Below are 23254 nucleotides of genomic sequence, written 5' to 3' on the forward strand. Positions count from 1 at the left end.
GAAATCTGATGGTACACCCAGATAGACAGTGTCTTGAAGAAAATGTGAACCACTTAAATTATTGGAAATCTAAATCTATGCTGATCCCCTGTAAGCATACACATACCTCTAGTCTCCTTTCTTCGCCTTCTGCGGCAACATGAATGAAACTCTCGTCTGGTCATTTCCTGTTGCATCAGGCTGTAGGCTTTCCAGAATGCTCTGTTCTGTAGTCGTTTGGTTGGCCTGTATCGTGGATTACTTTGTTAAAGAACTGTGGCTGCGTTAAATGTATATTTTATGTGAATGTATTCTCAATAATCGATTTTCTAATGCCTGGGTATTTTTATTTTTCATTTTAGAGTCAAGATTTTCTTTTGCACATGCCGCCTGGAAACAGTGGTTCCAAACAGGAGTCGGTCGGCGGAGGAAGAATGCTGGTTGGAGCTCAGAGTGCCGCACCCACTTTGGCCCTTAATAACACGGCGCCGCCTGACATAACATGTAGTTGTGAAGCATGTAATGAGCGCAGGTAAGATGGACAAGTAGGCAGCATTGAGTAAAGGTGTCCATTTACTAGTGCGATTTGGGTCCTTTTTCACCCGATTTTGACAGATGTAACTGAGAAATTTTGGTGAAAAGTGTCAAATCGCAATTTTTATCTCTAATTCCGATCCGAGAACGGTCCAGGTCGCGGTGGCTGTCTTCAAGATTTTGGCAGATCCCGCAGCCTTGGCTGGGATTGCATACAATACAATGGATGTAAAAACACAGCATACGGTGTATCATATGCCTTCTTGCGGGGAGTTCCAAAGGAAATCACATGTGACGGGCAGTCGTACGGGGGCCTTTAGTCTAGATAAAAACTTTACATTCCTGCTAATGTCTAAATGTATCATTTCTGAGCTGAAGTCTTAATGCTATTGTGAACTGCTTTACTTGCAGAACTCACTAATGCAGATGGAAGTACTTGAGACTTGGTAACTGGACAATAAAGTGGTATTACTAAAATCCTCATGTGTTTACTAATGCCATGTTTGCACTGCCAGTGTGAGCATCACGGCCGGGGCTGCAGCGCCAGACCCAGTTCTCACTGCTAAGGCAAGCAGTTCTATCCGGTTTGCCTTTTAAGATGATTTTTTTTATTTTTTTTGCAGTGTGAACGGGTCAACCCGTGTCTGCATAACCGGGTCTCCAACGTAGGTAAAAAGCAGGGTTGGAGACCCGGCAATTTCGACACGGGTTGAACTGAAAAAACATGAGTTTAAAGGCAAATTCCCGGGTCGACATGCTAGACCTGGGTATTTGCCTAGCAGTGAGAACGGGGTATTAGTGGTAACTTATGTTAATGGGAATGTGGTTTTTGGAGAACATGGATGGAATAAAAAGTGGAGGGGTGGTGTAGACTTGTATAAGCTTATAAGTGTATAAAGTCCATGCGATCACTGGCTGGTTGAATGGAGTGTTCCACTCTAGGATTCATTGGTTACAATGTGATCATTCCTGCACCAGGAACACTAGTGCCTTTCTGGAAATGTGCGCTTTGGCACTTCCTAAGAGCACTTTTCCTCGCCTGTCACTAAATTTGGTTCTTAATTAGCTTTTATAACCAAACTCTTAATAATTGAGACTTGATACTTGTCCACAAAGGGCATAAGCTACTGCTCATGATGATCAGTGTGTGAAATAGATGGTGCAGCCATTCCGACACCCATGCTTTTAGGTGCATTTGATTAAGGTCATGGCCTCAATCGAAGGACTGTGATTAAATGGACAGGGAAAATGCTAGAACTGTGTGTGTGTGTGTTTGAGATAGGCCTCTTTCTGTGTCCAATCAGTAGTCAATTTTATGTTTATGGGTCTACACCTTCCTTGGAGAACCAAGCATTCAGACTGGAACAGGAAGCCAATAGCGCAAGGTATTCCACTATATGAACCGGGATTGTTTCATAATTACAGTCAAACAGCACTGAATAAATAAAGACCCCTGATCTATTTATTTATTTTCTCCAGGGAAATTTCAGCAGAGACTGAACGGGAATCCCAGCAACTACAAAATTATTGGTCCGACGTACGGTACATGGTTCGCTGTATATACCGTCAAGCCGGGACGCCGCTGGCGGATGACCAGGACCAGTCACTAGTGCCAGAAAAAGATGGAATGAAAGATTTGGTGGATAGGTAATTCTAGCAAACTACACGTGTTCTTCTAGTGTAATTCAGTGGGAATATTTGTTAGTTTTTGTATATGGTGTGCAGTGTCATTTGGGTCAAATACCCCCCTCGGAATATTTCGGTTTTTGCAATACATGGATAAGGAAGACCCAACCTGTATATATTTAGCTATTTCCTAGCAACATTATGTTGAATGCTGGAATCTTCCTGGCATATGGGTGTCCCAGGACAGTAGTTCCAAACCTTTACCATTTTCGCACACACCCCATTGGCGCTTTTGTGTGATTGTCACACACCTGTTAATATTGTAGTAAAGCAGCAATAAGAGTCACTGTCTTGATTGCAAATCTGTGTTTTCCTTCATGTTACTGTAATTTACACACGACCCCTATTACATATCTTGAGCTTAGGTTTTTTGGTTTAGATTTTTCTCTTTTTCTCTATTTAGCACAGGATTGTTCCTAGACACTGTCTATGTGCTCTCTGTTCAGTATTCTATAGGACGTGCATTTATATTCCTTACTCTCTGTGTAGGTTATGTGAGCGAGACCCTTATCAGCTGTACCAACGCTTAGAGCAGCAAGCGCGCGAATACGTATTGGAACTGAAAGTCCGTCTGCTGAAGCACTTGTCATTGGGGTTTAAGGTGACCCCCAGCATACAGGGGCCTCCACAAGCTCACCAGTTCATCTCCCTCCTGCTGGAAGAATACAGCGCACTGTGTCAGGCGGCATGCACAATCGGCACCTTTCTTGTCACTTTGGTAGGACCAAAAATAAATAATGATGATCCATTTACAACCTGGAAGTAGTACGTGTTTGATGACCGGCAATGCCTTTCGAGAGTTTCATTTGCAGGTTTCCTGTTTTCTCCCCCCTTAATGTAGGAAAATGAGCATTTGAAGAAATTTCAAGTGACGTGGGAATTGCACAATAAGCATTTGTTTGAGAACTTGGTGTTTTCTGAACCGTTGCTCCAGAACAGCTTACCGGCCCTGGTTTCACAGTTAAGGTAACAACCTCCAAATGCTCAAAACTAAAGGTACCCATACACTAGTAAGATTTATCTTCAGATCTGGCTGGTTGGAACAAAAACATGGTTATGGATGAGTGACAGTTTGTCAGTTTTCCAGCATTTCCAAGCAAATGGTCAACTGTCATTTGCTCTCATCCATAATCGTGTTTTTGCTCCAACCAGACAGATCTGAAGATAAATCTGTGTGTGTATGGCCACCTTAAGTCTACTGAGAACTCTGGTCTTGTTTGATGTGGGTTTATTCTGGGAATCTGAAACTTTTATTTGTCTATACATTAAACCGTGAGTCTGTACAATTTAATATCCATACTGAAACAAAATATTGTATCATACCACCCATAGAACAGGACACAAGGGGCAGGAGCAGTAGTAGTTTCAAAGGGAGGGGCTGCAGCACAGTCCAAAATTCAAAAGGGGCAGCAACACCAATTGCCAGCGAGTCAGTTTGGGATGGCAGTTGCTGTGGCTGCCCTATTTAAATTATGAACTCTGCTGCACCCCTCCCTCCCTCCCTATGGAGCCTCCCCTGGTCATGTGCTGGAAGTCCTATTTTCGGCCTTGGTGTTGCTCAACAGTATCATTCATTGCATGCACTAAGGCCACCATTATCCAGCCGCTCACCACTGTTTTTGTGTGTTGCCCTAGGCTTGGAACCGCGTCACATGACTCATATAGCGAAGATATGTACAATACCTTACTACAAAGGTACCATCAGCTGGAACGAGAAATGGGTCAAATATCAGAGGAGTGGCTGGAGTGTCAGAAAAGAATTGATAACTATGTGGATGAACAGGTAAGGGGCATGCGCTAACTTTCTCCAGTCGAGCGGCTGTGTGGCATTTCTTACGATGTCTTTCTATAGAACCGGCCTTACAATTCGAACTCTACTCAAGAGGGTGCAGATCATGGTAAACTGCCAGCACATTCAGAGGGCTGGAGCTAGATTTTAGAGCATCATAATGTCTAATGGTACAAATTAAACAGCGAGTTCAGACTGACGTTACTGTAATGAAAACCGCTGTTTTTCTGGATCGTTGTTCCATGCCACAGACTGACTGCCCCGATAAAGATGATACCTATGGGGTTTGTCATTTAGGGGTAGATGTATGAAGAAGTGATAAAGTGCCTGGTACTTTATCACCGGCCAATCAGCTCCTGACTGTTACGTTACAGGCTGGGTTTAAAAAGGGACAGTCAGGAGCTGATTGGCCGGTGATAGAGTACCAGGCACTTTATCACTTCTCCTGCCTTATCACTGCTTCATACATCTACCCCTCAGTCTTGTGTAGTAACACGGATGTGACTGGGGAGCTGTGTGCTAAGATTTTCCTATGTCTTAAGGTGTGTACACACGGTAGGATATGCCGTGCTATGCGAGTCCCGATGCGATCAGATGGCATCAGGACTCGCATCGCACGGCATGCATGTAATGGCACAATTTTGACTATATAGTGCAGATCTGCACTATATAGTCAATGCAGCCAAGACTATCTGTCTCGCGATACGTGAACGCGCATCAGGATCGTAAGGGTTAAAACCCTTGCGATCTGCATGCGATGCCGACACTATGTTGACTTTATCGTCAACATCGGAAGGCATATCTTACCGTGTGTACACACCATCACACAGCCAGTGTGTAAGAAAACTGGCTGGAATTTTACTGGGGACAAGTGATATCCATTATCTTACACATGTGTATTTAAAAGGGTACTTTAATGAAAAATAGCCATATACATTACGGACTGTTCAGATTGTCACTTTGATTTAACACAACCCATCTATTTTTCTATGCTTTGCTAAAATGGCTATGGATCTGTAAGATTTCTGTAGAAAAGAAATGAACATGCTTCAATTTTATTCCCTCTCACTGTCACACCAAACCCTCCGGCGTCACACACCAGCGCTGGGTTTCAGCTTATACAGCTAAAGATTTGGTATTTATGTCTGAGTAAGAGTTATGATTTCTAAAATAGCTCCAGAGAGCCATGCACTTCTGGTACTCACCCGTCACCCCTGGGGAAGGAAACAGAGGTGGGGCCCCTCAGAGATCCCAGAAGAAATATACTGCTAGAATTGTGACATTTAGGGGTGGTGGGATTTACTAAACCTCGGAAAGTGAAGTGGAAGGTAATTTAAAAACGGCCAATTAGGCCATGTTACAGGCTAGTGTTTCAAAAAATAATGGCAGGATCTGGTTGGTTGATACTTTCTCTCCACTCTCGTGGCCAGATGTACTAAGCTTGAAAAGCGATAAAATGGAGAGTGATAAACCAGCAGCCAATCAGCTCCTCACTGCCATGTTACAGGCTGTGTTTGATAAAAATTACAAATAGGAGCTGATTGGTGGTTTATCACTCAATGGGGCATATGTGTTAAGCTTTAACAAGAGATAAATGCAAGGGTGATAAGGAGAGATAAAAGCCCAGCCAATCGCCTGCTAACTGCCATGTTACAGGCTGTGTTTGAAAAAAGTCAGTAAGGAGCTGATTGGCTGGACGTTTATCTCTCCTGATCACCCTTGCATTTATCTCTTGTTAAGGCTTAATACGTCTGCCCCTTTATTTGATCACTTTTCAAGCTTAGTACATCTTTCCCTCACTATCTAATAACATAGCGATTTTTAACCATTTTGTAGACTAGATGGCTTAGAAAACGACCCTATATCGCTGTGTGTGTGTGTGTAGGCGCCAGCGATAGCGGTACACTGCATTATCGCCGGTAGAATAAAGAATGAGCACAGACCATGAATCTGATCATCGCTGGTGTTCTCTCACCAGAGAACACTGGCTCTGACAGCTCGCTCAGCACACAGCGCTACATAGCACTGTGTTCGTGCTGTGATCTAGCATCGCTCAGATCCCTCTACACACTCGCTTTGTGTGGAAGCCCCGTAAGCCTTCGTACATCTGTCCCTTAGGACCTTGACCAATTCTTACACCAGACACCTCTGGTTTTACTAGGAGAATAAATTAATTCGGACCTGAATGACTAGCGCACAATAATACGGTACGCTGGTCACACAATAGCCTTATGATATTTAGGGGTGGGGGGGTGTCTTTCGGGTGCTATTGTAGGACATTCCACTGAGTTTTGACCTATCTCTTCTGAACACCACAATCTGAGTTTTTAAGTCCTGAGTCGGAACTCTCGTCCGTACTCTGCCCGTCTTAATGGACAGACAGGTGTTATAAAAAGCATTTTTATTTTGGTTTAAACTTCATTTTAGATGGCTTTGAAAACCAAACACAGAATGATAAAAGAAGATTGGGAATACTTTAAGCAAAGGCTGTTTATTGAAGAACAAGTAAGACTGCAACCCATTGCTTTCATTGTGCTTCAGATTTTTCTTTTGATGAAGCAGAATCCTGTCTGGAGAGTTGGAGAATAATTCCTTTACCTGCTATGATGATGATTTTGTTTTATCCCTGCTTGGTTTATGCGTTAGGCGTTGGAAGAGGCAGCTATACCGCTTTCCTGACTTTAGTTGCCAGTATCCGTCGGAGAATGATGAAAAAAGCCGCTGATACCTGCTTCGGGCTGAATAATTTAGCATTTAGTCGCGCCGTTTGCTGGCTCTGCTGCGCTGTCACTGAATGCATTCAATTTTTAATTTGATTTTTTGAAAAAAGTACAATTTTTATCTTCCTAGTGAGAAGAAGCAAAATGAAAGCATGAATCGCTTTGTCAATTTTATAGAATAGGGCGATTTGTATTAAAGTCCATACACACACAGCATTTTTCAACAGTTCTAGCGATTTTTTTTTTTTTATTTATTTTTAAAAAAAATGTCTTCTTCCCTCAGGGTGGACTACATTCCATAGGACACTATATGGAAAGCTGTCCACTCCGCCAGGCCAACGATTATGCGGGAGCGCGTATCACCGTTTATCGCTTTTGAGCTGAAAGCTGCTCAAACAAGAAAATTGAGCTGCTTTCAGCTTAGTCGCTGAGCTTTTATGGGCCTTTAGACTACGTATATAACATATATAATTGGCCACTGTGAAATTTTTATTTTTTATTTTTAATAGACTTTTAAATGGGTACAAAATTTCACAACAACCGTAGTGTCAGCTGGCACCTTAATTAGCCTCTCTATGAAACTCCAACCCACCAAACATCAAAGTGGTATCCTTGTTTTATATTGTAGGGGTGGCTATACTCTGTATCACGTGGAAGCTTAACGTATATAGAAATTATGCTACATACAAACAAAAAGTGACGGGCGCCAATCTGCATAATTTCACACTAAATGTTTTAACATTTTCTTTATTTTTTACATTTTTGCTTATACGTAATGACACGTATATTTTTGTGCATTGGTGTTACAAATCCATTTCTAGACTGGGATAGAAACATTCCAAATTGGCTGTAATATTAGCGAGTGACCTCATAACCCTTTCCTTTGTAAGGATTATTTTAAGTCTGCAAATGAGGATTGTCAATATTGGACGTTTTTGCATTCTATAAAGGCTTTTGTTCTTGTATTGGTTATGTCTACTTTCACTATTCCTTTTTTCCAGCTAAACAACAAGAAGGCGTTAACGGGCGAAAATAACTTTGCAGACAAAATGAGGCACATGCTGTCGACACGGATGTGTATGTCCGACTGTCCGAATTGTAATTACAGGAGGAGGTGAGTTTGCTGTTGGGTTAGGATTTGCATGCCAATAAGTTTGTAGCCTGTAATAACGGAGCGTTTAATGTTTCTGGCTTAATCTTCCCCTCCAGGTGCACCTGCGATGACTGCAGCCTCTCTCACATCCTTACGTGTGGTATCATGGACACGCCTATAACAGATGATATCCACTTGAACCCGTTACCCCTACAAGTAGACTCAACTCAAGATTATCTGTCTGAGATACACCAGCCCAGTTTGTCCTCCGCCAGTTCAGGGTCGGGTCCCAGTTCTCCCATCACTCTCCAGCAGCACCCCAGGCTGATCCTTGCAGACAACGGCTCTGCACCCACATTGTGAGTACCTCTTGCTCTGCGTAAGCGTCTGCTGGTGTGTATCTCTAAATGGCAATGGCGTACCAGAATTATCCTGCACACAATCCATGCTGTCTAGTAGGGACGGATTGGCGCGTTCTCATTGGGTATCTTCCCCGACAGCATTGAACAGGGATCTCGGCAGAACGGGCCCGACTTTACAAGCAGTTGGGGCCGTTCTGCAGAGAACAGGCGAGAATTGTTAAGCTCCCGGCTGCAGCTCGACTATTTACTGCCATAGCTTGTGGCCACGCCCCCTTTTTCAGCGCTCGGCAGGCAGGACATTGAATCCTGTCTGCCGAGCTGACATCGAGCCAGCCGAGAGAGGGACCGGGGCACAGCTGTCGAGCCAGCCCGACAGTCGTGACACCGGATTGAATACCCCCTTAGACTGTAACCCATGGCTCCAGCACTATTTGATACAGCAATTCTGACCACTGTGCTGCACATGATTTGGAGTTCCTTGCATCTTAGGGGGAATTGCCCAGCTTGCGTGTCACTTAGGCTTGGCTTTTGTTCACGCTGAAAACTGAGTGTTGGGCTGCAACTTTAATGGAAACTGAATTTTGTTCTTCTCCATACAGTGGTAGTGATGATGAAGATGGTACCCCTTTATCAGCAAAATTTGCTGATATTTACCCCTTGAACAATTATGATGACACAGAGGTGGTAGCCAACATGAATGGTATTCACAATGAACTCAACGGCGGCGGGGAAAACATGGCTCTGAAAGACGAGGTGCGATACTTCCCTTGGCCGCTTGTTCCCCTCTCACCGGTCTTGTTTCTGTCACAGTAGAGATTCTCATGGTGTCCGTTTTGCAGTCCCCTTCGGTGAGCAGTACGAGCAGCAGCTCCTCAGAGGTGGATGACGAGGAAGCGGATGGCGAGAGCGGGGGTGAGCAACTGGACGTCCCAAAGGAAGAGATTCACATTGGGAAGAGGCCGTCTAGGAAGGAAGGTGCAAAGACGGACAGTCCCCCTCCGTCTTACCTCAGTCCACAGGTAATGCCATGTCCCTATTGCCGCTGGGTAGCTAGGCTCCTAACCTTTGGTTTGGGCGTCAAATGTGTTTTTTTTAATGTTCTCTATTTCCTTGTTAGCACATGTTGACACTGGTAGGTAATGGAAATTGAGAAAATTGGTTACTAAGGGACGTGTTCATGGCTTTTGGTACGAGACTAAAAGAACGAGTTATGTACTTGGTTTATGTAATTGGGGTTGGAATTAGTTAATGCCTGTAGCTGTCAGGCTATTGCGCCAAACTGGCAGTAGTAGCTGATTATTGCTGTATGGTGGTGCCAGCAGGAACACTCTACCCTAACTTACCATTAGTTTGCTGGACAAGTGGACACCGGCTGCTCTTTCTTAATTTGAATCTGCCATATTCTGTATGAACATATGTTCTTTTTGTTTACTGAAGGTGTGTGGCAGTGTCTGTTCAAGTTTTTGCCCAGTTATCGAGACCAGGTGTCTTTGTTATTATCGTGTTGTTTGATGGTTACTACTCGGCTGCGCACACTCCTGCCTGCACTTTATCGTCTTATGGTACGGGTGGCTGATAACTTTGTTTTAGAGAAATTGAAGTAACTGGCTGTTCAGATTCTATGTCAGACTTTGTGTCGTGTTTTTCGATGTCAGATCTCAGAAAAAGAATGGTCAGTTCGCCGTGTTGTCCGTGTCTAGTCCATTGCAGCTGTTTATGGTTTGTGGCAAGGAGCCCTTTTAGATTAACACAATCCAGTACTTCTGTGTATAGATGGAATGAAGAAAGCCAGGCAATTTGTTGACTGATGGCCTAATGTGTTTTGCACAATTGTCCGGAGCCGTTTCAGTTGCCTTCCTGATTTGTGGCGTTACTGCTTCAGACAGGATGATGACTGTGTCCAGTTACAGTTGCTTTATCTGACCCATTCTATTAGGAGTTCCTATAGGTCCGTTGCTCTACCCAAGTAGGTTTTTAGAACATAAGTTAGAAAGACGACCAACTGCCCAGTTCATGCTGGTTACAGAGACACAACCTCACTGATATTATGACAAGTATCCAGGAGACCCAGAGTGCTCTGTTGGGTTTTTGGTTTAAAGATTTGATTTGTAAACTCCTTTACTGTTCAACGCTATTGTAGCTCAAAAACAAGTACTGCTGGTACTAAAGTATTTGATATGAATGTTTCTTGTGCTTTGCGTGAAAGCTCCACTTACCTTGATAGGACCCATGTTTGAAATGTCGTTTTACTATGCAGCTTAGAGTGAAGCCATTTCTCCCTGTTCTTTGGGTGCGCTTCAGTAATTAAATAGACTTAAAATATCCATCTCTATACATTCGGTTTTTACCAGCTTCTCACATTGTGGTGCACTGTTGGTAACTTTTATTTAAACCTACTTTTAACTTAAAAGTGTTATAAAGTCTACACTTTAAAAATGATTCAGGCCAGAAGGGGGGGGTGTATATTTAAAAAGGTGCTTATCGCTATAGAAACAATATTATAATGATGAATGATGGGGGTTTGCAGTTGCATGTCACTAGAGACCTGTGTCAGCGTGCTTATGAGTATACCCTAGACCAGGCCTGGCCAAACCAGTCCTCGGTAGCTACCACCAGTCCACGTTTTCCAAATCACCTAGCTGGTGCACAGCTGTAGTCATTACTGTCACGTGACCCGAAATCACCTAGCTGGTGCACAGCTGTAGTCATTACTGTCACGTGACCCAAATCACCTAGCTGGTGCACAGCTGTAGTCATTACTGTCACGTGACCCAAAATCACCTAGCTGGTGCACAGCTGTAGTCATTACTGTCACATGACCCAAATCACCTAGCTGGTGCACAGCTGTAGTCATTACTGTCACGTGACCCAAAATCACCTAGCTGGTGCACAGCTGTAGTCATTACTGTCACGTGACCCAAAATCACCTAGCTGGTGCACAGCTGTAGTCATTACTGTCACGTGACCCAAAATCACCTAGCTGGTGCACAGCTGTAGTCATTACTGTCACGTGACCCAAAATCACCTAGCTGGTGCACAGCTGTAGTTATTACTGTCAGGTGACCCAAAATCACCTAGCTGGTGCACAGCTGTAGTCATTACGGTCACGTGACCCAAAATCACCTAGCTGGTGCACAGCTGTAGTTATTAATAACTGTCACATGACCCAATTCACCTAGCTCATTGATGGCTAACCTTGACACTCCAGCTTTTGAACTACACATCCCAGCATGCTCTGCATCAGATGGAGCATGGCCAAATGGCAAACTGTAGCAGAGCATGCTTGGATGTGTAGTTCAACAACAGCTGGAGTGTCAAGGTTAGCAATCAAGGACCTAGCTGGTGCACAGCTGTAGTCATTACTAACTGTCACATTTTCAAACCTGCTGCATTCATTCCTACTATAGATCCACAGGTTGCCTTCTATACATGTACTGTTGGTAGATGAGGACAGCTTTGGCCTCCACTGCCCTAGACCAGTGGTTCTCAACCTCGTTCCTCAAGGACCCCGAACAGTGCACGTTTTCCAGGTCTCCTGGCAGCTACACAGGTGCACTCATTACTTACTGACACATTTTAAAAGATCCATAGGTGGAGCTAACTAATTCACCTGTGATTCTGTGTGGAGATCTGGAAAACCTGCACTATTGGGGGTCCTTGAGGACCGAGGCTGAGAACTACTGCCCTAGACGATATACCTGATATGTCACTGATCTGCGGGAACAGGCAACGGTACTTGTGTATTTTGGCGGCGCCCCCGATGTCCATCGCGCGATTTCTTTATCGCATCGCATGCCATGCACCCGATGGCATGCGATTTTTGCCCCCTATGCGATGAAACCTTGTATAAGCACCCTAAAGGTGGCACGCTGCGCTCGCCATACTTTCTATTCTCAACTCCACGCCGACGTGGATAGTGGGGGTATGAAAAGGTCGTGGGACGCGTACCGCGGCCCCTCGCGTTCTTGCCACGCTTCGGGTTAACGTTTATAGTGGGGGGTGACGTGGGGGTGCATTTAACATTGTAAGCACCCATTAGGGTGCTTATACCATGTTTAATTGCATCGCATCGCATTGTAGGGCATTGTATGCCATATACAATGTCATACAATTTTAAAGTTGTATGACATTGTACAATATCGCGCGATATCGCATCGCATACCATCGCATGCCTTGTAGTATGCGATTCGATTTGGCGCCGCCAAAATACACAAGTACCCAGGCAACATATTATAGTTTAGTGTGTACTCAGCTTAATCTTAATGAGGGCACACAATGCATCTCATTAACCACAAATCATACCCAAATTAACCATTCTTTTAACCCTTATTTTACATCTGTTTCCTTGAGCAATCCTTTTTGATTTTTTAAACTACTTAATGTTTAAGAAAAGTGTAGGAAACGACAATCTTTGAAATTGGCATAAAATGACTTCTAGAAATCTCTCCTAACATGTCCCGCGATGTATGTGTAGATCTAGATAAAGCTACGCACATACATACAGGATATTTGCTGAAATATATATTAAAAAAAATAATATAAAACGTAAACATTTATGGAAAATGTATTGAATAAGTGGATTTCCTATTCCTTAGTCACTTGTTTCGGATCTAATTTAGTCACGGTTAGTATGTGGCTTGTTTCAGCTCTATAACCTATGAACTTATATTTTCCTTGGTTTAACATTAAATGGCCTAAAACTTAAGACTGTATACTATTTACTTTTTTTTTTTTTCGGGATATGCTTTTGAAAACTTTTTGCTGGAGTCAAAACTTTTTGCTGGAGTCTTGTTTTAAAGTTCTTCTTTATATTCAGTCATGCACAGGTCTTATTTGGTTACTTGCATGTTTAAAGGGTACTCTCCTTAATGACCAATTTTGCTTAAATACTAATGCTGCTTGTGGAGCTCAAATTATAATTGCAGATGGGTATTAATGCCCCTGCTGTCCTCCACCCCCTGTTCTCTATGGCTCTGGTGCCTCCCAGAAATGACTGCCTTCTCAAGAGTGTCCACTGGGTCTCTGGATTATTCTGACCAGCTTATAAGGTTCCTTTGCTCCACAAGCAGTATAAGTATTTCATTTCACTAACATCAAGTGCTTGCACTAACAATCTTATATGCCCTACAAAGAGTCCATGGGGGTATTCAATATTGGTCGAGTTTTTTTCACCAGGTGAAAAAAAACTTCCGATTCCCCTTTCAGTATTCAATAACACACCTGCTTTTGAGTACTTTACGCCCATGCCGTTTCAGTTTTTTTGCGGGTGAATCTGCATTGGTGAAAACTGCTGTGAATTTGCTGCAATTTCGCATCCAAGGGAAAAATCAGCGCTGGGATTAAATAAGGCAAATCCGTTTTTGCCCCAAAAAGTGGCCAAAACTGCAGATTTTTTTTTTTTTTTGCCTGCCCAAATTTTTGCCAGGATTGAATACAGGCCCATACGTCTAACCTACAAAGAAAATCAGTTGAGAGAGAACTGTATTAATGTTTGATTGTTGGATACTAATTAATATCAGCTGTGAAGGAATTTGATGTTGCTGTACACTTTGACAACCTATGGACTAACCAGCACTATAATAATTCTAATTACAAAGACTTCATATCGTTTGACACTTTTTACATTAGATCTTATACGGCATCAGGTTTTATTATCGTTATTTTATATTCAAGTAGCTCCTGGTGTGTGTATGTGTGTATATATGTGTATGTTTAACTTTTCGGTGGTGGTGGTTTTTTGACTGCAGTGATCTTTCTACTTCATGGTGATACGGACATAAAGATTTCAGGGTTTTAGCTTTTTATTAAATCCGTGCTAGTCCTTCTATAGGAAGATGATCATAAAGAACTGGATTTATCTTCAGTATATTCGTACCAGAACTTTCCCTACCCTAGAATTTATCTGTCCTCCATTAGAGTATAGGGAAGCTGCAGAATTAGCCTTAAGGTGCAAATCATTTCTCCATCTTCGCCGGCTGCACTCGTTACCCCCTTACTGATGTTTTTATTACGCACCACGACGGGGTGCACCATTTATCACATGCAAAGAGTTTTAAAACTTGTTGCGTATGATTTAAATGGGGCTCCAGCTCCCAACTGTTGTTTTTCACTTGACTGGAGCACCAGTTATCATACGTAACTGGATGTATGACTCGTTGATCTATGAGCCATTTCAAAGAATGAGTTTCTCTGTGACTTGGAAGTGATGGATTTATAAATATATATCCTATAAACTAAGGCTATTTCAGGTTTGATTAAGAACATGTGCGGCATGTAATGAAGTTCAGTTCTGCTGGAGATACGGGATGCAGATCGATCTTGGGGGTGTGTTTTTTTTTTTTTTTTTAAAGGGGCAAGTCAAAACCATGTATTGCCCCTTTAAAAAAAAAAAAAAATCTCGGTATCCATTACATCCTGCCCAATATCTGATTATTTCCAAGTCTACCTTTTTCCAGTTCTGTTATACGATGTGACTTTGCAGGTTGGTGTAAGATGCATTCTCTCTCCATGTTGTAGGTGGAACCCATAACAAATGCTTGTGAGTGTCATGTGTGTAAACAGGAAGCCTCTGGCCTGTCTCAGTCTCCACTCGTATCGGGACGTCTCCCGCCGGGGCATCAGTTCATTAATCCCGACAAACCAGCACATCCAGCACTTCACCTCTACCCCCATATTCATGGACATTTACCCTTACATACAATCCCTCACTTGCCGCGGCCCCTTATCCACCCCACGCTGTATGCAGCCTCTCCGTTTGCACACAACAAGGTAAGTGATTCCACAGCCCCTCAATGGGTTGCCAACCTCCTCTCTTTCTCTCTGCCACTGAAGTGCTTAGCGCCGCTTCTCTCCCTGTGATAACTGTCGTGTTTGGGTTTGAACTTTGTATGAACTGATGCTTCACAAGCTGAGCATCATGAGAGAATGGTTGGCTACAGGCAATAAACCCTACTGGGGTGGGTGTTGGGTGGTGCAAGAAACTCCTGGTCGGCGAACGGCTGAGACACCTAGACCTGATTGTTTTTGCTTGTGTGCTAGAGAATTAGACTGTAAGCTCCGTTGGGGCAGGGACAGATATGCTAGTTAATTTATTTGTGCATTGCTATGTAATAGTGTTCAATGTATATACCAAAATAAGCATAAGCTTGTCTGGTTGCCAATTCAGTGGTATAACAGACAAAAGCTTTACAGGATGCTTAAAATTAAGTTTTTGCAATACCTAGATGTACAAAGGTAGTAGAGACTTTAGACAGATGTACCCTTAGAGAGCGATAAAGTACTAACCAGTCTCCTTCAAACACGCCAATTGTAACAAAAACAGCCTATAACTTGGCCGTTAGGAGCTGCATGGTTGTTACTAAGCAGCTCCTAACTGCAAGATAAGCTATCACTATCCACTAGTCCGACTTGTCTTGCGGGCAAGTCGGACCCGATTTCCCTTGCGCTCCCCACGTTTTTTTTTTATTTATTACATGCAATTAATTGCATGCGATTTTTTGCGTTTTAAAAGGACTTCCGGGGAGTTCAAGGGAAGTCTGAAAAAGCACCTGCGATGTGCCACTGACGGCTGCAGATAGGATTTAACTTGTCTGCAGCACATCCAACCTCCGACCCGGTGTGCATGGGACCGCAATGTCAAACACATGCTATATGGCCCGATACGTTGGAATCGGGTGAAGTCGGGCCAAATCGCTCTAGTGTGTGGGGGCCTTCAGTTCATCTTTGTCACAGATGTAGCTAAAGCGGCATATATCAATTTGGTACTTGTTTCCTATCTGGGCGCCCAGGTTTTCAACGTACGGCACCGTAATGAAATCGGATCGCATCGGATTCGGTACTCGATGATGTACGATGGCATACGATGCTATCCGATTTCATTTTAAATCGGATCGCATCGCATGCGGTGACGCGATCAACCCCGATTTTTACATTGGAATCAATGTTAAATGGTCCCTGAGACCCGATTTTACATTGATTTCAATGTAATAACCCCGCAAACCCAAGATTTGTATAGGAAACCCCCCCTGATGGTTTAAAATGCGCCTCCATTGTTAACGCCACCCCAGTATTGACGTCAACCCGAAGCGTGGCGAGCGCAGCGGTACGCGTCCTCCGACTTTTTCATACCCCCACTATCCACGTCGGCGTGGAGTTGAGAATAGAATAGTGTGGCGAGCGCAGCGAGGGGACGCGGATACCTGTGAAGCCCGCGAGGGGACACGGATACCTGTGAAGTATCCGCGTCCCCTCGCGGGGCTCGCTGCGCTCGCCACGCTTCGGGCTCGGTGGCTCGCTGCGCTCGCCACACTATTCTATTCTCAACTCCACGCCGACGTGGATAGTGGGGGTATGAAAAAAGTCGGACGTGTACCGCCGCCCCTCGCGGGGCTCTCTGCGCTCGCCACGCTTCGGGTTGACGTCAATACTGGGGTGGCGTTAACAATGGAGGCGCATTTTAAACCATCAGGGGGGTTTCCTATATATCCTATGGGCCAACCATAAAAGCGGGAACGAAATCGGATCGCATCGTTCAATATCGTGTATGTGCATTTGTGGTATCCGATGCGATGCGATCCGATTTTTATACGGAGAATAGCATGGTGCGCAATTAACGTAGCGGGCGCCCAGATAGGAAACAAGTACCATCAATTTATTACATTAAATATGTATTTGTAGTTCAGAAAACACTTGATTCATCCTTTTTTTACTCCACTGTTCAAATCGAGTGTAATAGGCCAAAAAGGATACATTTTATTTTTCTAGCCCGAGCCACTGGAGTATTTTGTGGCGTAGATAGAATATCTCCATGAATTATACATGTATTCTGGAGCCAGTGGAAGTTTCTGCACACATTGAATATACTATGCCTATATAATCATCTTCTATGTAAATTGTATAGAGGGATTTTCTTTTTCTTTTGTGTTTAGATGCCATATATGTTTTACATTTGCTAGTGTCTAAAGTCGAGAACCTGATTCGCACTATTTTGGAAATTAAAAGTTGCATATTTTGCCTCCTTTAAGAACCTCTCTGTGTGGTGAAATCCCATTGTTTATTACTCGGTACATTCTGTCTCTATACTTTGATTTATGAATGTTACCAATAATTTGCTCTTTTTGTGTCTAGGCTTTGCCACCAACGACTGTACAAAACCACACCAACAAACATCAGGTATTCAACGCCTCTTTACAAGATCACATGTACCCCAGCTGTTTCGGCAATTCTCCCGAGTGGAACCGGTCAAAATTTATAAGTCTTTGGGGGTCAGAAATGATGAACGATAAGAACTGGAATCCAGCTTCTTTTTTACCAGACCCGCTTGCCGGTAAGGCCGGAGCGAAACGCGTCTCTTTTCATCTTGTTTTTAAAACCTGTGTTGATGGCGAGGGGGGAAATATCTCTTGGCTTTTGCAGCTTTTTCCAGAGCTTGCACTGTGTAATCATTTCATGATGCAACAACAGGACAATGTGAACATAGGGTATAGTGTGAATGTGTTAGATGTTGCCGTTAATTCACTTTTTTTTTGTTCTAAACGCTTTCTGGAGAATTCAATTGTTTGTGTTGGCGGCTGTCAGTACTGGGCACCCAATGGAGTAGTACAGTTGTTTCATCAGAACGGACAGCTGCCGGCACCGGCATTTCTGCTCGCTGCCTTCCATGCTGCAAGCAAAAACGTGTGGAAAGTCAACTGTTAGGGTGCTCTGAAGGCACAAAAAATGAATTGAAGACGGGAGATTGGGCGCACGTAAACCATTTGAATTTCTCCCTTTGCTTCGTAAGCTTACATAATAAAGTCTACAGGGCAAAACATTGAGATGTGCAAATACAGATTTTTGTTATTTCCCTGAGTATGGCTAGCCTCGTCTAAAGCAGAAAGGACACTGCATTGCAGTCACATTGATTTTTGCTGCTGGAGTATTAACTGCAAAGCAGAGGGGTGAAAGGACAGCCACCTGGACAGGGGTGGTTACATTTTATATGGTTGGCAGACTGCTTTAGTCAAGTCTTGCACTGGTTTCCATTAGTCTTGAATGTAGTTTTACAATACCAGGAGTAACTCTACATGTATGGTGAACAGGTTGTGACCGTATTTTAGGTCAATATGGTTTAATGAGGATGTACTTATAGTTCTTGGTTCTCCTCTAGGACACCCCTAGGCATCCCAACCGCGGTCATCAAGGCACACTGATGCTGGGTACACACTAGTACAGTGGTTCTCAAACTCGGTACACAGGACCCCACACAGTTCCCGGTTTCCAGGGCGCCCAACAGGTGCAGTCATTACTGACTGACACATTTTAAAAGATCCACAGGTGGAGCTAAATTCAATTGATTCTGTGAGGAGACCTGCAAAACATGCCCTGTGTGGGGGTCATGAGGACCGACTTTGAGAACCTGGCCACTAGTAGCTATATTTGCAGATTAATCGATATGCAGATATATTTACAGACTGGGCAACATGTTCTCCATGCACGCTCCCCGATCTGTAGTGACAGACCTAAAAAAGGTGAGGGCATATTAACCTGCGTCCACCCATTGAGCTGTCAATCACTGGAGGCTCCCGGCCTGGCTGTACAGGTGGTCAGACTTGACTAAAGCAGTCTGCCAACCATATAAAATGAAGGACTTCAATGTAACCACCTCTGTCCAGGTGGTCAGCCTATTGGCTGTACACAGAGTACGATGTGCTGATCTATCTCTAGATAGATCAGGCATCGGCTGTGGTGCACAGCTGGCGCGATATCGAAACGACGCTGTTCAGATATATATCGCTTGTACACACTAAGCCATGGTGCATCGATATATAGAGGCCATTCATTCGAACGGTCGATATATATCGCCCGGTGTGTATGCACCTTTATGGCCCAGATTTTTGTGATATTTTTAAACCACTATATGTGATACTATTGGTCAAGCTTACATCACTGATACCTTATCATTGTTCTAGAGCAGGCGTTCCCAACCTCCGCCCTCAAGGCACACCAACTGTGCAGGTTTTACTGATATCCAGGCTTGAGCACAGGTGACTTAATTAGTACTTCAGCTGTTTTGATTTAAACACTTGCGCTAAAACCGGGATACCACGAAAACCTGCACTGTTAGTGTGCCTTGAGGACCGAGTTTGGGAATGCATGCTCTAGGGCAGTGGTTCCCAACCCTGGTCCTCAAGTACCCCCAACAGTGCACGTTTTCCAGGTCACCCAGCAGCTGCACTCATTATTCAGACACATTTTTAAAAGATCCACAGGTGGAGCTAATTATGTCACTTGTAATTGTGTGTGGAGACCTGGAAAACGTGCACTCTGTTGGGGGTACTTGAGGACCAGGGTTGGGAACCACTGCTCTAGGGGGAATATAGCTAAAGTTCTTTGCCAAAACCAAATTGAAAAGGAAATATCTGTGCAAGTACTCTGTGAAGATTGAAATGGAGAATAAAATATAATATTGAAAAAAAAAAAATTACATAAAGATATTAACGCCGTGTTTGTAGTATTTAATATCTTTTGACGGCCATGTAATCCCAAAAACTTTTTAACCTTACCTCTTCAAAATTTTTTTTTTTTTTTAGGTGGTGATATTTTAGGGCCAGCACTCCCAGAAATTAGACCAGAAGCACTTCCTACTACGTCTAGTAATGATACCACACCGGTTCTGGACGTTAAGGAGAAAAAAAACACTGCCAAGAAGAAATGTCTTTATAATTTCCAGGATGCCTTTATAGAATCCAATAAGGTTGTCATGGCAACCTCATCAGCAACCTCTTCCGTCTCCTGCACAGCCACCACTGTCCAGTCTAGCAGCAACCAGTTCAAGGTGTCCTCCAAGAGGCCTTCTTCTATAGGTGAGAACCAATCAATTTGCTTGCTTTCATGCAGTATTTTCCATAGACCCTTGTCTGTTTCCAGCACCAGCCTTTGTTAGAGCACTCATTCTAAAGACCGGATTCTAAACACTGGATATCTTGTCATTTGCCACAAAGCCGCACTCCTGAGTTATTTAATTGGGTTGTTACCTGTCAGTGAGAATTACAGTAGAAGTTTGTTTTTTTTGAGGAAAATTATTTCCGTGGAACGGGACAACCCCCCAATTTTTTTTATTTATAAGGAGCTACAGAGTGTCTGTTGTCCAGTACAGGGTGGTACACATACAACATTTGATAAACAATGTATAATACACAACAGGCAACTATAAAATAAGTACATAGTTTAGGTTAAAACATTACTAGAATACCACAGACTGGGTTGGATATATCCTGGACAAACATTCTGTAGTTTTAAATGAAAAATTGTTGATTATTCTGTGCTTGATGAGACTATGGTATATATTTAATTGAAGCCGGATCCATTTCGAAATTCTTTTGCTGGAATGGATCCGGCATCCATTATTCAATGCAGCGTCCAAATCCAATGTCTGATTTGGCCGCTGATTGATGCTCACCCGGCCTGTGCAGGGAACAGGTGATCTCGAGGCTGGGTGAGCCTCTCACCCATGCCGGCGGCGGGTGGGTACGGGAGTTGACGGAAAGGAGGACGGCGGCCCATGTAAGATGCTGCTGCTCATCCAACGCTGTCCTCCCTGCCTCAATCCAGCATCTTTTTATGTCGGATTGACCTTTCGGTTTTGGCTGTGTTTCCGTCTAAAACAGGTGGATAAGCAGCTGTTCAACCAACCCACCTGGTTTTCGGCAGGTCGGAACGTCATATTTGTACGTTGAATTGTTAGCATTTAAGCAGCACTTGTGTTTTTTAAATTAACTTTCAATTCTAACTCCTTTTTTCACCCCATTTTTATTTAAGGTGATGTATTTCACAACATAAAGGAAGACCATAGGCACCCTTCTACACCGGTAGCACCAAGAAACAGTCCAACAAGTTTAGCAACTCTTCCTTCCCTTTCCCCTGGTACACACTCAACAGCCTCCACTCCACACCTCCCAAATATAACTGCTCAGCCCTTCCCCAAGACAGCTGCCACCGCGCCTGGTTTTGTGGATCCACATCTAGGTTTCTGTCCGTCTACTGCTGCACCACCAACGTCTACTACAGACAGCACACTCAGTGCTCCTCCCAGTGTCTGCAGGTGAGTCACCGTGCTCAGGTCATCTATTCACTAACCTCTATTGTAGAGGGCACACTCAGTGCTCCTCCCAGTGTCTGCAGGTGAGGGACTGTTCTCAGGTCTTCTCTTCACTAACCTTTATTGTAGAGGGCACACTCAGTGCTCCTCCCAGTGTCTGCAGGTGAGGGACTGTTCTCAGGTCTTCTCTTCACTAACACACTCAGTGCTCCTCCCAGTGTCTGCAGGTGAGTGACTGTTCTCAGGTCATTTATTCACTAACCTCTATTGTAGAGGGCACACTCAGGGCTCCTCCTAGTGTCTGCAGGTGAGGGACTGTTCTCAGAGGTCATCTATTCACAAACCTCTATTGTAGAGGGCACACTCAGTGGTCCTCCCAGTGTCTGCAGGTGAGGGACTGTTCTCGGGACACTGACCAGTATCGGCACACATACTGCTTCTCCCAGGAATTACCCAGCTAATAATTTTCTCCTGTGTCCAGTACGCCGTAGTCTCTAACAAATCGGATGCTTTTGTGTTCTAGCGACCCTGACTGCGAGGGTCATCGGTGTGAGAACAACGGGGCATACGACCACCAGCACTACGATGGCGAGGAAAGTCAGGACGAGGACAGCTGCTCAGAACACAGCTCCAGCACATCCACATCCACTAACCAGAAAGAGGGCAAATACTGTGACTGCTGCTACTGCGAGTTCTTCGGTCATGGAGGGGTGAGGTCATGAACGCTTGTGCATCTCAGGAGCCTAGTTTGTGTTTCAATAGTTTCCATAGTAACACCTGTAGCCCTCACTTCTCCACCTTGTTTTAGCCTTTCCTGCGCTGTTATATTTCCCTAATGCATCTCCTCTCACGTGCAGCCTCCGTCAGCACCAACCAGTAGAAATTACACAGAAATGAGGGAGAAACTCCGTCTAAGGCTCACAAAGAGGAAAGAGGAACAGCCCAAAAAGCCAGACCAGATCTCTGAAAGGGAAACGGAGGTGATTGACCATCGGAAAGTAGAAGACCTCGTGCAGTTCATCAACAGCTCCGAGAGCAAACCAGTGAGCAGCACGCGGGCAGCCAAGCGCGCCAGGCACAAGCAGCGGAAGGTGAGTGCCTGCCGTTTTCACTAACACACCAACGCTTATTGACACACACACACACACACAGTTTGGCATAACACGTAAGACCACACGAGTGCACGCTGGCCTTGCCACGTGCCCAGTAGTCATGCTAGCCTTTAGTAGGCCGCTTATGGAATGCTTTGATTTGTACACACAGACACCATGTGCACATTAGTGATGTCAGCCAGACCTGTTGTGCCGGTGCTGCTGGAACCTGCCCTCCGTGCTGGAACAGGGTTGTGTTCTCACATCCAGATACTTCCACGGGGAGAACGGGCCATTCCACTGCAGGACTTATACAATTATTCCGCTACTAATACAATGCTGCATATTTTTCTGTAAATCATTATTAAATATATATATATATCTTTATTCTAATGCTATATTTACCCATATGCTACCCCCATAGGAGTATGGGGCGAGCCCATCAATGAATATTATTGTTAGCCATGTGCTTGGCGGCTCAGACGGGAGCATGCAGGGCATCTGCACCAGCACGGCTGAGGATCAGACTGACATAGCAGAAGCTGAGCCGGACCGAGAACAACCGGACAAGCAGCAGGTTAGCATCTGGGCCAGCAGTGTCTGGGAAGCATCCTTAGGTGCAAGGTACCAAACACACAGCGCCGTATTGTGACACGTGCACACAACCACCTGGTACATCTCCGGCCATTAGGAGGCATCGAACAATGCAGTTATGGCCACTTACTAGGGCTGTCTGCGCTGCCCTCTAACCTCCTCACATAAGCCTCAGTCTTCAGAATATGTTACACATGTATTAATAGTCATAGCTTACCATTCTTTGTAATGTATCCAAATGGAGGATCGACCATGTTTATCTATAGTGAATAGGTCAAAGGTTTTTTTAAGGGCAATAAGTCGACCGGTAACTGGTTGATAAGGCTCA

General features: G+C 44.1%; 1 protein-coding gene across 4 annotated transcripts in view; it reads left to right on the forward strand.

The window, feature by feature from the left end:
* FAM193A (family with sequence similarity 193 member A) overlaps nucleotides 1-23254 on the forward strand; it is an 85939-nt gene that overhangs the window by 56859 nt on the left and 5826 nt on the right. For 2 of the 4 annotated variants that reach the window (XM_083151525.1, XM_083151543.1), the window contains 17 exons: nucleotides 342-511; nucleotides 1993-2160; nucleotides 2689-2917; nucleotides 3041-3165; nucleotides 3835-3982; nucleotides 6416-6493; nucleotides 7710-7822; nucleotides 7918-8160; nucleotides 8763-8916; nucleotides 9003-9182; nucleotides 14680-14931; nucleotides 17290-17488; nucleotides 19734-20006; nucleotides 20962-21244; nucleotides 21765-21951; nucleotides 22099-22332; nucleotides 22757-22909. In XM_083151525.1, the coding sequence (XP_083007651.1) occupies nucleotides 342-511; nucleotides 1993-2160; nucleotides 2689-2917; nucleotides 3041-3165; nucleotides 3835-3982; nucleotides 6416-6493; nucleotides 7710-7822; nucleotides 7918-8160; nucleotides 8763-8916; nucleotides 9003-9182; nucleotides 14680-14931; nucleotides 17290-17488; nucleotides 19734-20006; nucleotides 20962-21244; nucleotides 21765-21951; nucleotides 22099-22332; nucleotides 22757-22909 (3189 nt within the window). The remainder of the gene's footprint in view (nucleotides 1-341; nucleotides 512-1992; nucleotides 2161-2688; nucleotides 2918-3040; nucleotides 3166-3834; nucleotides 3983-6415; nucleotides 6494-7709; nucleotides 7823-7917; nucleotides 8161-8762; nucleotides 8917-9002; nucleotides 9183-14679; nucleotides 14932-17289; nucleotides 17489-19733; nucleotides 20007-20961; nucleotides 21245-21764; nucleotides 21952-22098; nucleotides 22333-22756; nucleotides 22910-23254) is intronic. The other 2 variants (XM_083151548.1, XM_083151534.1) reach the window with 2 other exon arrangements.

Source organism: Crinia signifera, chromosome 1 (assembly GCF_055691185.1).
Source record: "Crinia signifera chromosome 1, ASM5569118v1, whole genome shotgun sequence".
Taxonomy (NCBI): Eukaryota; Metazoa; Chordata; class Amphibia; order Anura; family Myobatrachidae; genus Crinia; species Crinia signifera.